Raw genomic sequence first — 15,366 nt, 5'->3', positions numbered from 1 at the left:
CACTCTGTGGTGTCCAACTCTTTGTGACTTCATGGACTACAGCACACCAGGCTTCCCTGTCCATCACCAACTCCCGGAGCTTGCTCAAACTAATGTCCTTCGAATCAGTGATGTCATCCAACTATCTCATCCTCTATCGTCTCCTTCTCCTCCTGCCTTCAATCTTTTCCAGCTTCTATCTTGCTTCTCAGCAAAGTCCAGGGATATGATGTGATTCCCCTAGGCCATGGAGCATCAGGTCCAACAATAGATACATATTTCTTGATTCTATTGTTTACCACCTGACAGGTGGAAGGGTCTAGAATAGACATCCGTACTCAGTTCCAAACTTCCTTAGAATATTTTCAATAATAACAACTGACAAAACAGTAGATATTACCATCATTTTCTGGTTTTCATGATGCCATTCATTCTCTATTCACTCATTCTGCATTTATTAGAGCATATAGTATGTGTGCTTGCTTAGGTTCCTAGAAATAAACTTTCTTTGTTTAATGCTCTGTTTTGCCATTAATGCTCTGTTGTTGCTGTATGAAATTCTATCTGAACCATGTGTGTGAACACACCTACTATACTGGGTGGCAGCCACAGCGAAGAGTTCTGGTTCAGTAGCAGGACTTGTTTATGTCAACTCAAGTGGCAGTACATGTGTGTGTGCTTGGAACTCAGTGATGTCCAACTCTTTGTGACCCCATGGACTATAGCCTGCCAGGCTCCTCTGTTCATGGTATTTTTCAGGCAAGAATAATGGATTGGGTTGCCAGTATTTCCTCCAGAGGATTGAACCCACATCTCCTGCCTTGCAGGCAGATTCTTTACATGCTTAATCATCCACAGTAGCAGGATCTGTTTCTGTCAGCTCAGGCGGCAGTATATGAAGCAAATGGCCTGGTCTACCATATGTGCATATACATCTATGTTCAGATCTCCACAGGACACGAAGGGATGGGCTACCTTGAAACCTAGGGACAGACTGGTGGTGGTGATAAGAGCATCTGCAGATGCAACTACAATGTTAGATGTGATCACTGATTAGAAGAGAAAAGAAGGAGCTTTGCCTGGAAGAAACAATGACCCATGGTGGAGGTAGGGACCAAATTAAACTTCCATCCTAAGGCCCAGTTTGTCAGGTACAAAAGTGTTCACTACATCACTTCATCACTAGAGTGCCAGGGCAAATGCCAAGAGCTCAGGCAATCAATTTTTTGAGTAAATTATTACAAAATAATAATAGTGTAAAAATTGTCATTGAAATAAAACATATCAGGAAATTGTAAGCATTCATGAAACTGTACAGAAAGTAAGTTGTTTTTCTTTAAACTGTTTCAACATTACAAATCAAATAACCCCAGTTTTAGAAATAGAAAAAAGATTTTTAAATTAATATGAAAGATCACTCATGGAAAACAATACTTTATGCAAAATAATAGGAAACAATCATTAGCAAATTTTAACTCAATTTACCTTTTAATTGGATGTATAGCAATAAAATGAAAGAAAAGGCATTTGAAACCTCATGACACTTCTGGCTTCCTATACAGAGTCTACAAATTATGAGAAATTTGACAAATAATTGATGACACAGACTGACTGAATCTATATTTAAAATTAAATTCAGATTTACATGAAACTGATTTGTGTGAATTGATGAAGTAAACTTGACTTATAAGAAAACTTTTTAGAAAAAGAGACTCTCCTTTTGAATTATTAGCTCCACATGCACTAAAAGTTACACTTTGGCATAATTTATCAATAATTCAATCCAAGGTTTTCATAACTTGCAAATATTCCTAATGGCTTCAGTAATATTAGCAGAAAGATTCATTTCAAAATTAAAAGTAATCAATAATTAACTGCAAACTTTGTACTTGTCATCTATGACTCAAAAAATTTCAACTACATTAAAAAAATAAATTTCCTAAAAGTATAAATTTTGATAAATTCATAGAAATGTGAGTGAAAAAAGGCATGGCCAATAACAACATATGAAAATAGTGATTACTTTTTATTATGTGTAAAATTATTGTTTGCAATTTGATTATATTTCATATTTAACAAAATAATGTTAAAGAAAAAAAACTATATTTGAGCAAGAATAATGGCAACTTTTTCTCCTTTTTAACAAGACACTTCAAATTTTTTATCCTTTCAGTTAACCATAATGTAATGTTTTTATCACTGTACAGTGATGAATGGATTTATGCTCAAGTCTTGGTACACATGGAGAAAAGGCTTTGTCTACATTTTCACAGAGCAGAGTCTCTGAGTTACTCTTCTCAATGCCTCCATTACTTCCTTGTTTCTCAAGCTGTAGATAAGAGGGTTGAGCATTGGGGTCAAGATGGTATAGAAGACAGCCAGAGCCTTGTCCTCTGTTGGAGATCGAAGGGATCTTGGACGTAGATAAGTATAAACAAAGGGTGCATAGTAGAAAGTCACCACAGTGAGGTGGGTGCTGCACGTTGAACAGGCCTTTTTCTTCCCTTCTGCTGAGTTCATGCGATAGACAGCAAAGAGAACACGGCCATAGGAACAAGCAATAACAATAAAAGGCAACACAAGAAATAGGGTGGTACTCACAAACACTGTGTACTCATAGACCCAGGTGTCAATGCAGGCCAGAGTCAACATGGCTGGGACATCACAGAAGAAATGATTGATGGCCCTGGATCTGCAGTAAGGGATATGGAGGGCGTATGTGGTGTGGGCACAGGAGTTGAGAGCACCCATTATCCAAGATCCTGTTATCATCAACACACACACTCTTTTGCTGATTCTGATGGGATAGTGAAGAGGAAAGCAAATGGCCACATAGCGATCATAAGCCATAGATGTCAAAAGCAATGCTTCTGCAACTGCTAAAGTCAAAAAGAAGAAGCTCTGAATCCCACATCCAATGAAGGAGATAGACTTGTTTCCAAACAGAAAATTGGAGGCCATTTTGGGGACAATGGTGGAGATGTAGTTTAGGTCAATGAAGGAGAGCTGACTAAGAAGAAAGTACATTGGTGTATGGAGATGCGTGTCCAGAAAGATGAGAAGGATCATCGACAGGTTGCCAAATAATGCCATTAAGAAAATAAGAACAATGAACATAAAAAGAAACAGCCCAATTCTTGAAGGGGAGAACAATCCAATTAAGATGAAATCATCTGATGTTCGATTATAGGTTTCCATGAGTCATTGATATGTTTTTTCCTAAAGACAGACATAAGAGCAATTAAGTATAAAACACTATTTCTTAAATGACTAATTTAGTTCAGTCATAAAAGTTCAGAACCGAATTTTTATCTATTTTGAAGATGATAAATTTAAATTTTAAGCCAGAGATTGAAAGTTTAAGATGCAAACATTTTTTGCCAAAGTTTTGCCAGAAATTCTTGAATTTACTTCTAAACATTATTATGAAATCATTAGGATAAGTATTTTTTACTGCCTATATGAACTCAAGTATCATCAAAATCAGATATCATAATTGAAGTATATTCAAAAGACATCAATGCAAATGCATACATTATATAAATTTTGTAAATAAATATTTATTACCATTAATGAATTATCCTTCATATTTAAACCATAAAGCTTGTCTCTAAAACTGTATCAATGTATCAGCTGATTATGAGAAGCTATTAATATTTTTCTTTCTTCAGAATTTTTTACATAGAAATGTCAAATTAAGCTTATCTGAAGCCAGTTAATATCATTTGGCTCATTTGTTGTGAAATCTAGGATGAATCCTTATTGTTAAGTACCGTTTACACAAAGTCATTCTCTTCTTCCTCCTCAATAACATTCTGAATACCATAGATAACATAGACCCTTTACCTGAATATCTATAAAATGTGCCCTTTGTAGCTTTTGTGAATTTCCTCAAGATCTCCCATTAGCATAAATTTTATTTTTTAGTCATTATTTGATACACATTGCCTTACATTGCTTTGCTGTATTCATTTTTTACCATTTTTTGTACTTAAAATTATTTTCAATTCTAAATGAGTGTGTTCTGTTCAGTTAAGCACATATATTTATAATCTCCTCTCTTAAAAGCCTATCATGATGATTAAGAAATAGACATGTGATAAACTAAAAGGGAACAGGGAAGCATATGGCACATGAGAGATGAAATATTCTAGTTCTTTTGAAAGAAGAACTTTGAATAGAGAAGTGGTCAATCACTTAATGGAAAGCAGATAATGACATTCTGAAAGGATTCTCATGAATGAATATTGGAAGAAGCATTCTCAGTGATAAGAATTTATTAATTCTACACTGCATGTTGTGTTTTTCTTGTAAATATTATTCTAGAGCCAATTTTTCCAGATTTTAAAGGAATTACTAAACATGAAAGAGAAAGCTGAATACATGTGCACATGCCCATGCGACTGAACTGAACTGAACTGATACAACATCCTTCCATGGAGACTTACGTGAGATGCTATATTCCTTCCAGTGTTTCCATAGTAGGTTTTGCTAAAGAAGAGCCAAGGGTGAATAAAGACTTATATTAATTAACTGATTTAGAGATTTTACTAATAGTACTTCAGTTCAGTTCAGTTCAGTTCAGTCGCTCAGTCGTGTCCGACTCTTTGCGACCCCATGAATCGCAGCACACCAGGCCTCCCTGTCCATCACCATCTCCTGGAATTCACTCAAACCCACGTCCATCGAGTCAGTGATACCATCCAGCCATCTCATCCTCTGTTGTCCCCTTCTCCTCCTGCCCCAATCCCTCCCAGCATCAGAGTCTTTTCCAAATAGTACTTAGTATTCAAATAATGTATACTTCTAAGTTTTAAAGTATATAATTAGAGAACAATATTTTACATATAATGAGATCTAAATACACAGAGAATATTTGTGTTTATATGATTATGTGTCCTAATTCATATTTTTCAGTGAAATTTTACAGTGGTGAATAAGCATTATTAGGTAAACTAGTAACAGATATTTTCAAAGACAGAAACTGATTATAATAATATATTTTTCAATTTTGTCTTGCAATAAAAATGTATTTATTCTGTTTTAGTACACAGATACATGAAAGAGAGAGAGTTTAAGTTTAATACTAGATACAATTTATCTTATCTACTTACAATAATTGTAAGCATAAAAAATATAAGTATCTGAGTCTGTATTTTTTAAGTAGAACAGGTAGAAAGAAACATGGGATATTACAGGCTATCTACAAGATAAAACATAAAAATCAGTGTATGCCAGGGTGTAAAATATCACTGAGAATAGCTCTACATTTTAGCATCTTTATCAATATAATTTTCATAACCATCATTTACATTCACCTAACTTGTCATTCACTACAATTGCATATTTTCAAATTATTTCTGTATGCTACAACCCATTTTATATTCACAAAATCATGAAAGGTTGTTTATTCAGATATTTTTGCTCAATATTTATTTATAAGAAATAAAATTAAAAAATATACAAGTTAAAAGCATAAGACACTTCAATTATACATTTTATGTTTAAAAGTACAAAAAAGGATAATTATAACTAAACATATGGTTAATAGCTAGATTATTTCTAGAAGCCATCTTTCAAATTATAGAATTTATGGATACAGATGATCAAAATATATCCACAGACAGGTAACAATAGCCCTTATTGTTTACCTTCACTATGTATTCCATTTTATATTTTGATATGAAATTTAGACAAGTAATTTTTAGGTTTTACTTATAAACTGTGAGTTCATTTAGGGTAAAAGAATGAGTAGGAAGCAGTATTAAGGTTGCAACATTGCCATGTAATGAACCTTCATTCATAAACCAAAAATTAAAATTAGTAAGAAATAAGAAAGGCTGTCCTCTATAAACTTTATTGAGGATTGGGTTCCCTAAGGATTATATTATTCTTCAAATGTAACCTGAGCACATCCAGAGCATACTGAATATGATTTGGCTCTATCTCTTCCAACAACTTCATCTCACTTCCCTTTCAGAAATCACATTTATTAATAAGGTAGAAAACTACTTTTTGTTGTTCATTTCATGCTGTACAATTTTTGCTGAACAGTATTCTAAAAAGTGCAATCACATGCTTGATGTCAAATTTCATTTAAAACCTCTATTTCTTACCTTAACCAACTCTTATGTATATTACATCACTCATTTCCTAAACTGATTACCTTAAGTCCTGAGTGATTTCAATCCAAACGGTAATCAACACTGCCAAAGGAGTTAATACAATAAAATCAGCTCCCATGCTATTATACAGTGTGCTTGCATGAAAACATCTCTACTCCTAGAGATTATAACTTATGTTACCTATGCTGTTTTAAAACATTCTTTTCTTGGCTACAATATTTCCCATGTGCAGAGGATATATCACAGGCTATGAATACAATGAATTCTTACTTCTTTAATGAATATTGTTTATTAGTTGAATTTCTTTTTTTCCTATACATATTGTTTTTTTTTTTTTACTTTACAATATTGTATTGGTCCTATGTATATCTTATTTCAATTATAGCCACATAAATCTCATATTTGAAGTACTATTTGAATTTATATGAGATTTTATTGTATGTTTTATAAAATATCATGATTATTTTCAATCATATTTCAGTATATGGTATAGGTGAGTGTAGACCCGTGCATTATTCCCCATAAATTTAGAAGAGTAGTTTATAAAAAATATCAACAGCTGTCTTTATCAATTTTGCTCTATTTTACTATCCTTTCACAATCATTCACACTCAGATTAATAGTCAGAATTATATGATAACAAATGTTAAACAGAGCTTCATGTCTTTAAAAAATGTTTGCAAGTGTTTGAGTAGCCCATATAGTTTTTTACTTTTTTTAAAATATAAATTTATTTATTTTAATTGGAGGTTAATTACTCTTAAGGATATACAATCTAGTATAAAATATTTATATACCTTGTGAAGCTAACTTCGGTCAAATGAAGTTTTCTTTTTGAATTCTCTGGCTGATGCAGGCTGGCTGTATTGCTTAGTATAAGCAGAAGTACTTAATTCTGAACAAACTTCTCTTAAGCAGTTGCTGAACAGTCCCTTCTCTTTGGTGGCAAATAGAAATAAAAATACAATTAGTACCTTTTACTATATCTGGACTTTCACATACTCACTGGCTTGATTAGCTGAAAGCAGTCCAAACTTCTTCATGGAAGCAAAGTCATTTTCTGAGTAAAATTCTTTGAAAAATTTCTAAACAAATATTTTAATATTTATATCTCTACAGCTGACATTTTAAATGCCTTCACTGAAACGCAGGGGTCACAGTGATTTGATTCTAGGCCTCCTTTTCCTGAAACTCAATTTAATTCTTTTTTTCTTTTTTTTTTTTCCATCCTCTTAGGCACTTAGGAATATCCACCGAGACTTACATAATATCAGTTAAATCACTAGAAGCCCAGGATGGCCACCAGCCAAGGTTTGGGTAGGAGTTCTCATAACTTCTATAGAAATTTTCCCTGGTGTGTTTAGTATCAGTTGGTGTGGAAAAACACCACTTATTTATTCAGATTCTTCTAATATTATTATGCCTCTAAATTTTTAGATCATATATTTTATATATTGTTACTTAGTAGGTACATAGTATTGATATGTCTACATATACTAATTTATTTCCTATTATGATTATATTGGCCAAAAATTTAATAAATCAAATAGGATGTGTTTAATTTAATAAAACATGTGAGCAAAGATTCTTAAAATATCACACTTGTGAGAATAGTTTTTAATTTATTTCAGGTTTACATAATTTATTTGAAATTGCCATTCTTTTTTGGTAAAACCCATTAAATTATAAAAAGTGTCACATAATAATTATAATTAAATTGGTAAGTTTTTCATGTAATAAGCTATCTAATGAAAATAATACTATTTATTTTGGTGCAATGAAATTGAGAAAATATTCAACAATAAATTTTATTGCAGATTATAACTTGTGTTCTTATATTTCCAATAGTTTTCAGTAAGTTAATTAATTGTACATTTTACTTGACAAGGAGTAATATTGATTCAGCTTAGATTTTTTAAATATTTGATTTGTGAATTACAATGTGTCTAGGGGAAGATTTCCTTATGTTTAATTTATTTTGAGTTTTTTGAGCTTCATGGATCTGGATGTTCACTTCCCTCCCCAGATTTACAGTTTCCTATATTGTTTTCATTTACTACATTAAATAAACTTTTGCCTCCCTTTCTCTTTCTTTCCTCCTTTTGGGATTTCCATGAAGTATATATTAGTGACTTATACTATCCTACAAATGCTATATATTTTTTCCATTCTTTTTCACAGTTTTTGTTGTTGCTATTATTGTTCTTGTTGGTAATTTCTGATCTCAGAAATAGTTCTTTTTCTTGATCTAGTCTGCTATTTAGTCTCTATTGCTTTTTTTCAGTTCAATTACTGTGTTCTTCAGTTCTAGGATTAGAATTTGTTTGGTTCTCTTTTACAGTTTCAAATTTTGTTGAACTTTTCATTTTGTTCTTATATTGATTTTCAAACTCTGTATAGTTGTTTATGTTTTCTGTTACCTCACTAAGCTTTTTTAAGATAAATATTCTGAATTATTAGTCAAACTTTTTTTAAATTTTATTTTATTTTTAAACTTTACAATATTGTATTAGTTTTGCCAAATATCGAAATGAATCCGCCACAGGTATACCTGTGTTCCCCATCCTGAACCTCCTCCCTCCTCCCTCCCCATACCCTCCCTCTGGGTCGTCCCAGCGCACCAGCCCCAAGCATCCAGCATCGTGCATTGAACCTGGACTGGTGACTCGTTTCATACATGATATTATACATGTTTCAATGCCATTCTCCCAAATCTCCCCACCCTCTCCCTCTCCCACAGAGTCCATAAGACTGATCTATACATCAGTGTCTCTTTTGCTGTCTCGTACACAGGGTTATTGTTACCATCTTTCTAAATTCCATATATATGCATTAGTGCCATTAAAAAGAATACATTTGAATCAGTTCTAATGAGATGGATGAAACTGGAACCTATTATACAGAGTGAAGTAAGCCAGAAAGAAAAACACCAATACAGTATACAAACATTTTTTAAATGGTTTGTGAATTCTTTTCAGATTTTGAAAGTTTCCAGAAGAGGGCCAAGTGACAGATGCAGCTGTACTGATTTGTCACTTTATATAATTCTAACTTTTTTTTCCCCCCAAGTTCAGTTCAGTTTAGTCGTTCAGTCATGTCCGACTCTTTGCGTTCCCATGGACTGCAGCACGCCAGGCCTCCCTGTCCATCACCAACTCCCAGAGTTTGCCCAAACTCATGTCCATTGAGTCAGTGATGCCATCCAATCATCTCATCCTCTGTCGTCCCCTTCCCCTCCTGCTTTCAATCTTTCCCAGCGTCAGGGTCTTTTCCAATGAGTCAGTTCTTCGCATCAGGTGGACAAAGTATTGGAGTTTCAGCTTCAGCATAAGTCCTTCCAATGCACACTCAGGACTGATCTCCTTTAGGATGGACTGATTGGATCTCCTTGCAGTCCAAGGGACTCTTAAGAGTCTTCTACAACACCACAGTTCAAAAGCATCAATTCTTCGGCTCTCGGCTTTCTTCACAGTCCAACACTCACATCCATACATGACTACCTCTTGGAAAAACCATAGTCTTAACTAGATGGACCTTTGTTCGCAAAGTAATGTCTCTGCTTTTGAATATGCTGTCTAGTTTGGTCGTAACTTTCCTTCCAAGGAGTAAGCATCTTTTAATTTCATGGTTGCAATCGCCATCTGCAGTGATTTTGGAGGCCCAAAAATAAAGTCAGCCACTGTTTCCACTGTTTCCCCATCTATTTCCCATGAAGTGATGGGACCAGATGCCATGATCTTCATTTTCTGAATGTTGAGTTTTAAGCCAATTTTTTCACTCTCCTCTTTCACTTTCATCAAGAGGCTCTTTAGTTCTTCTTCACTTTCTGCCATGAGGGTGGTGTCAGCTGCATATCTGAGGTTATTGATATTTCTCCCTGCAATCTTGATTCCAGCTTGTGCTTCATCCTGCCCAGCGTTTTCTCATGTTGTACTCTGCATGTAAGTTAAATAAGCAGGGTGACAATATACAGCCTTGACGTAATCCTTTCCCTATTGGAACCAGTCTGTTGTTCCATGTCCAGTTCTAACTGTTGCTTCCTGACCTGCATACAGATTTCTCAAGAGGCAGATCAGGTGGTCTGGTATTCCCATCTCTTTCAGAATTTTTTATAGTTTATTGTGATCCACAAAGTCAAATGCTTTGGCATAATCAATGAAACAGAAATAGATTTGTTTTCTGGAACTCTCTTGCTTTTTTGATGACCCAGCAGATGTTGCCAATTTGATGTCTGGTCCTCTGCCTTTTCTATAACCAGCCTGAACATCTGGAAGTTCACGTTCATGTATTGCTGAAGTCTGGCTTGGAGTATTTTGAGCATTACTTTACTGGCCTGTGAGGTGAGGGCAATTGTGCAGCAGTTCGAGCATTCTTTGGCATTGCCTTTCTTTGGGATTGGAATGAAAACTGACCTTTTCCAGTCCTGTGGCCACTAAATTCCTCCTCAGTGAGGTGAGGAGAGAGTAGGAAAGAACAATGGAATAGGTTGCCATTTCCTTCTTTGCGGGATCTTCCCAACCCCCAAATTGAACCTACCTCTCCTGCACTGGCAGGCAGATTCTTTACTGCTGAGCCACCAGGTAATGAATATCATATATTAATATTATTTTAATATTATAAGCATATGCCCAGAATAGAATATATTTTAATGATAACAATATATTTCATTATCTTTGTGTTACAGTGAATATAATTGACATACAACATTGTGTTACATTTAGGCATCAAACAAGATGTTCTGATATATATGTGTGTGTGTGTGTATATATATATATAAAATGAAACTTAGCATGCATGTATGCATGTATGCATATATTGCAATAAGATTATGACAATAAGTTTAGTTAAAATCCATTACCAACAATTACAATTGTTTCCTAGGGATGAGAATTTTTAAATCTACTATTTTATCAACTTTCAAATATAAGATGTATCATTTTTTAATTATAATTACAATGCTCTTTGGTACATCCCTAGTACCTATCTCCAAACTGGTAATTTGTACCTTTGACGAACATTACCTTAAAATTTTAATAACATTGTAGTGTTTGAAATATACTTTAAAAATATATGTGGCTCTCTTTCTCCTTTTATATATATATATAAAATATATATAAATATATATCTATATTAAAATATATATATATATATATATGTTCTCCAAATCTACTGGAATATATGTATGGTCTACATTTATATGGAATATATAAGTGTACTCTGTAATTATATGGAATATACATATATATCTATATAAATAGAGAGAGAATCACATAATTTTTTATAAAATTATTTTCCCTGGTAGCTCAAACAGTATGGAATCTGCCTGCAAAGCAGGAGATCTAAGTTTGATCCCTGGGTTGGGATGATCCCCTGGAGAAGGGAATGGCAACCTACTCCAGTACTCTTTCCACAGAAAGAGGAGCCTGGTGGGCTACAGTCCCTGGAGTCACAAAGAATCGGACACAACTGAGTGACTAAAACACATATGTATATTCAATACAATGTGATTTTATTATAAAATATTTTTACACATTCTTATAATTTTAGTGGGAGAAAATTGAAAATATTGAGTCATATTTGACTTTCTATTAGAGACTGACAATTATAATTTGTACCATAGAGAGGAAGGTATATTTTTTAGATATATGTATTTGTAAGGCAAATACCTGTGATAAAATTTATCATTATCAGGATTTTTGAAACATCTGCTTCTTTCTACAGTTAAAGAGATAATAATTTTTTTATTATCTTTTCAGAGATATGAATAACAGGTATCGTCTAAATATAACTGTGGAAATAGAGAAAAGGTATTTCAAGCATTTTTTCTATTGTTTTTTCCTGAACAAAGTTACTTTTGAGCATATTTTTCAGTGCTTCTAGAACATCTTTTTTCCTAAAGCTGTATATAATTGGGTTGAAAGATGGTGTGAAGATGGTATAGAATATTGCCAGGAACGTATCCTGGCCTGGAGTGTGATACTTTTTAGGTCTCATGTATATGAAAATAAATGGCCCACAGTACATTATGACTACAATCATGTGGAAGAAACAAGTAGAAAATGACTTTTTCCGTGCCTCTGATGATTTCATTTGGAAGACAGTAAGGAGAATTTGGACATAAGAAGCAAAGATTAGAGAGGAAGGGATAGCAGGAAAATGATGCCACTTACATAAACTCCTCATTCATAGTGTGTTGTGTCCACACAGGACAACACCAACATAGCAGGGACTTTACGGAAAAAGTGGTCAATGACTCTTGTGCCACAAAAGGGAAAGTGAAGTGTGTAAGCTGTGTGAACTGTGGAGTTGATTATCCCAATAAATCAGGCCCCTCCAGCCTTGAGAACGCTGACATAGTCATTCATAAGAATGGGGTAGCACAGTGGGTGACAGATGGCTACATAGCGATTGTAGGACATTGCTGCCAGGAGAAGACACTCACCACCCAAGAGGGTAAGGGATAGAAATATCTGGACGCCACAAGCTGCAAATGAAATAGTTTTGCTGCCTGACGGGAAATCAGTAACCATTTTGAGAACAATGTTGGAAATATGCAAGATATCCATAAAAGAGAGATGGCTAAGCAAGAAATACATTGGAGTATGATGTCGTAATTCCCTGTGGATAATGAGAATCATGACTGTATTTTCTGTTACAGTCAAAACAAAAATGGTGAATATAAAAGAGAAAAATACCAGACTTGCTTGAGAAGAAGTAAAGAGTGAAGTCAAAAGAATGAAGTCATTGCTGAAAGTGTGATTCTCATGCCCCATCATGAATTCCTTATTTTACCTATAAATAAATAAATAATAAAATTAGATCTAAACACAAAATGGGGAAAAAGTAGTGTGAATCTCAAACTTGTTTATATTTAGTTGTATGTGAAAATGAGAGTTACTAACATGTATTTTGCAATTAAAGCCAAAGGAATTTCAGGCAACTTTTGAAGTAGATATTTTTTGTAATATGATGTTTATCGCTTTACAGAATTTTGTTGTTTTCTGCCAAATATCAACATGAATCAGCCATAGACTACTTTTTTTTTCATTATGAAATAAACAAATTCTGATTTTACATTGAATTCCTTGAAATTTTAAAATAAATTTACTACGATTTTACTTTTACAAGTTTTAAATGATCAGCATATGAATGAGGTTTGCAGGATATATGCATGTAAATTTGCTCCTGACTGTTTTTACTGGTTTGACTTACTAACTCAGTAAAAATTCCATATAGATGTAGATTCAGATTTCAGGCAGTGGTGCCTGCCAAGAACTGGTTGATCATAAGTCTCGAATATCAGTGGTTACTGACAACTGAAATTCAATATGTCTGTGTACAAAGTTGTTGGCATTTTCTCATGCCTGGAATAATTTTGTCCTCCTGATTTTGCTTTGTCCTATAGTCATCCTGATTCAAAACTTAATACATCATCTTAGTATTGAGTATGGGTAATGTCTAGTCTACTCACACTGAGTCCCTGTACCATGATAAGTTCAATAACATATATGAAACGAGTTGCTAGTCCAGGTTCGATGCAAGATACTGGATGCTTGGGGCTGGTGCACTGGGACGATCCAGAAGAATGGTATGGGGAGGGAGGAGGGAGGAGGGTTCAGGATGGGGAACACATGTATACCTGTGGTGGATTCATTTTGATATGTGGCAAAACCAATACAATATTGTAAAGTTAAAAAATAAAATTAAGTTAAATAAAAAAAAATATTGATTTATGTTTGTCTGGTCCCTGTTATCAAAGGTTTCCAATGATGTATCAATTATATTTACATTTTTAGAGAGTGTGTGTTGTCTCCACAAGATCATTTATTATTTTGTCTTCAGGTACTAGAAACTCCATAATGCATTCACTGACTTCTTTATCATCCTACTTCTACCATCCTGCCAATATCCATGAAGCACCTAAAGTTTTGACAGCTCTCTTTTATAACTTATTGCATAACCAATCAAGGATCTAGAAACATACTCCCAAGATGCTAGATTGATGAAAAAATATATTGTATGACAGCTAGGATCTTGAATGAAATTTTATTCTTGAATCAAAAGAGGATTGTTCTAATGGTGAGTTTCCTTGCTTTATGTTCAAAGTGGAGACATATACATTACATGTCTTAGCCCCTTCCACATTTGTGCAACTCTTACCCAACATAAAGTCTCTTTCCATCTAGCATCAACATTTCCTTTTTTAATAATGTTAAATTTCAGAAAAGAGATGTGCAATGCAGTTTATATCCCTGTATTTTCTAGAAGAATCTTGGAGATGAATCATAGAAAATGCTATCACTTTTAGGTTTTCTTTTAGCTAAAAACACAGCCATATCTCAATCCTTCCTCAAAGGAAATAAAAAGACCTTCGTATTCTTTACTCAGTGAAATGTACTACACTCTAATCATTATCATTTTGCATTTATCAGGATTTTCAAAATACATTATATATAAAATCAAATTATTTGTCATTCTTTACTAGATTTATCATTATAAAATTAAGCACACACAATATTGTTTTACATTTCCATTTAACTAGAGGTCAGTTATTCATTAATCTTGGTAAGACTGCACATTTATATATTAAAGAAATATTTGTGTGTTCTAACATCTTGTATTTACATTAAAGTTATCATTATAATGTAAACAAATGCAAAAACACCAAATCATTTCTTTCTGAAAAATACTTACTTTGAAAAGTGTTTAATTTGGAAATCCTGGGAAATGCTAAATCTGAAGATTTATATTTTACACAATATGACACTAGCATTTTTACTTTTTAAATTTTCTATAACTTATAATATCAGTGACTTGCTTGATAAAATAATGATAAATTCTCTCAGAAAACTTCAAATATCAGACTTAGTTGGTGTGCAACTGACTTGAAATAACTGGTTGTTATAAATAATTCAATAAACTAAATAGATTTTCATTGAAGATATAGGAGTCCTAAATTGAATTGCCCTAAAAATGAATGAAAAAAAGTTTTCATTTTTAAGAAGTTGATATGGAATATTGATAGAAAAATTGTATGATAGATATTACCTAGCCTGAGGGCAGGTGTGCTTTTGACTCAGATAAAGATATTAGTCATAAATATAAAAAATAGAAATATAACCTTAATTTTTCTAATGCTTTGAAGAGACAAACAAGAAATTACAATGTAAACATATCTTTTATGTCTCTTCATGATATGAAAGTGAAAGTAAAGTTGCTCAGTCGTGTCCGACTCTTTGAGACCCCGTGAACTGTAGCCTCC

The 15,366-nt window shown here is 33.4% G+C and overlaps 1 protein-coding gene and 1 pseudogene across 1 annotated transcript; both read right to left on the bottom strand.

The window, feature by feature from the left end:
* Positions 1 to 2,238: 2,238 nt before the first annotated feature.
* On the bottom strand, positions 2,239 to 3,177 carry OR2L3 (olfactory receptor family 2 subfamily L member 3). The gene has a single exon (NM_001390528.1). It carries the CDS (start codon positions 3,175 to 3,177, stop codon positions 2,239 to 2,241), a length of 939 nt encoding a protein of 312 aa, NP_001377457.1.
* OR2AJ11P (olfactory receptor family 2 subfamily AJ member 11, pseudogene) lies at positions 11,919 to 12,877 on the bottom strand (annotated as a pseudogene).

Source organism: Bos taurus, chromosome 7 (genome assembly GCF_002263795.3).
Source record: "Bos taurus isolate L1 Dominette 01449 registration number 42190680 breed Hereford chromosome 7, ARS-UCD2.0, whole genome shotgun sequence".
NCBI classification, from domain to species: Eukaryota; Metazoa; Chordata; class Mammalia; order Artiodactyla; family Bovidae; genus Bos; species Bos taurus.
The sequence above is the reverse complement of the archived record's forward strand: the minus strand, read 5'-3'. Positions and strand labels throughout refer to the sequence as shown.

Coding starts and splice junctions, on each gene's coding strand:
- OR2L3 (NM_001390528.1), bottom strand. CDS start 3,177: ATGGAAACCTATAATCGAACATCAGATGATTTCATCTTAATTGGATTG.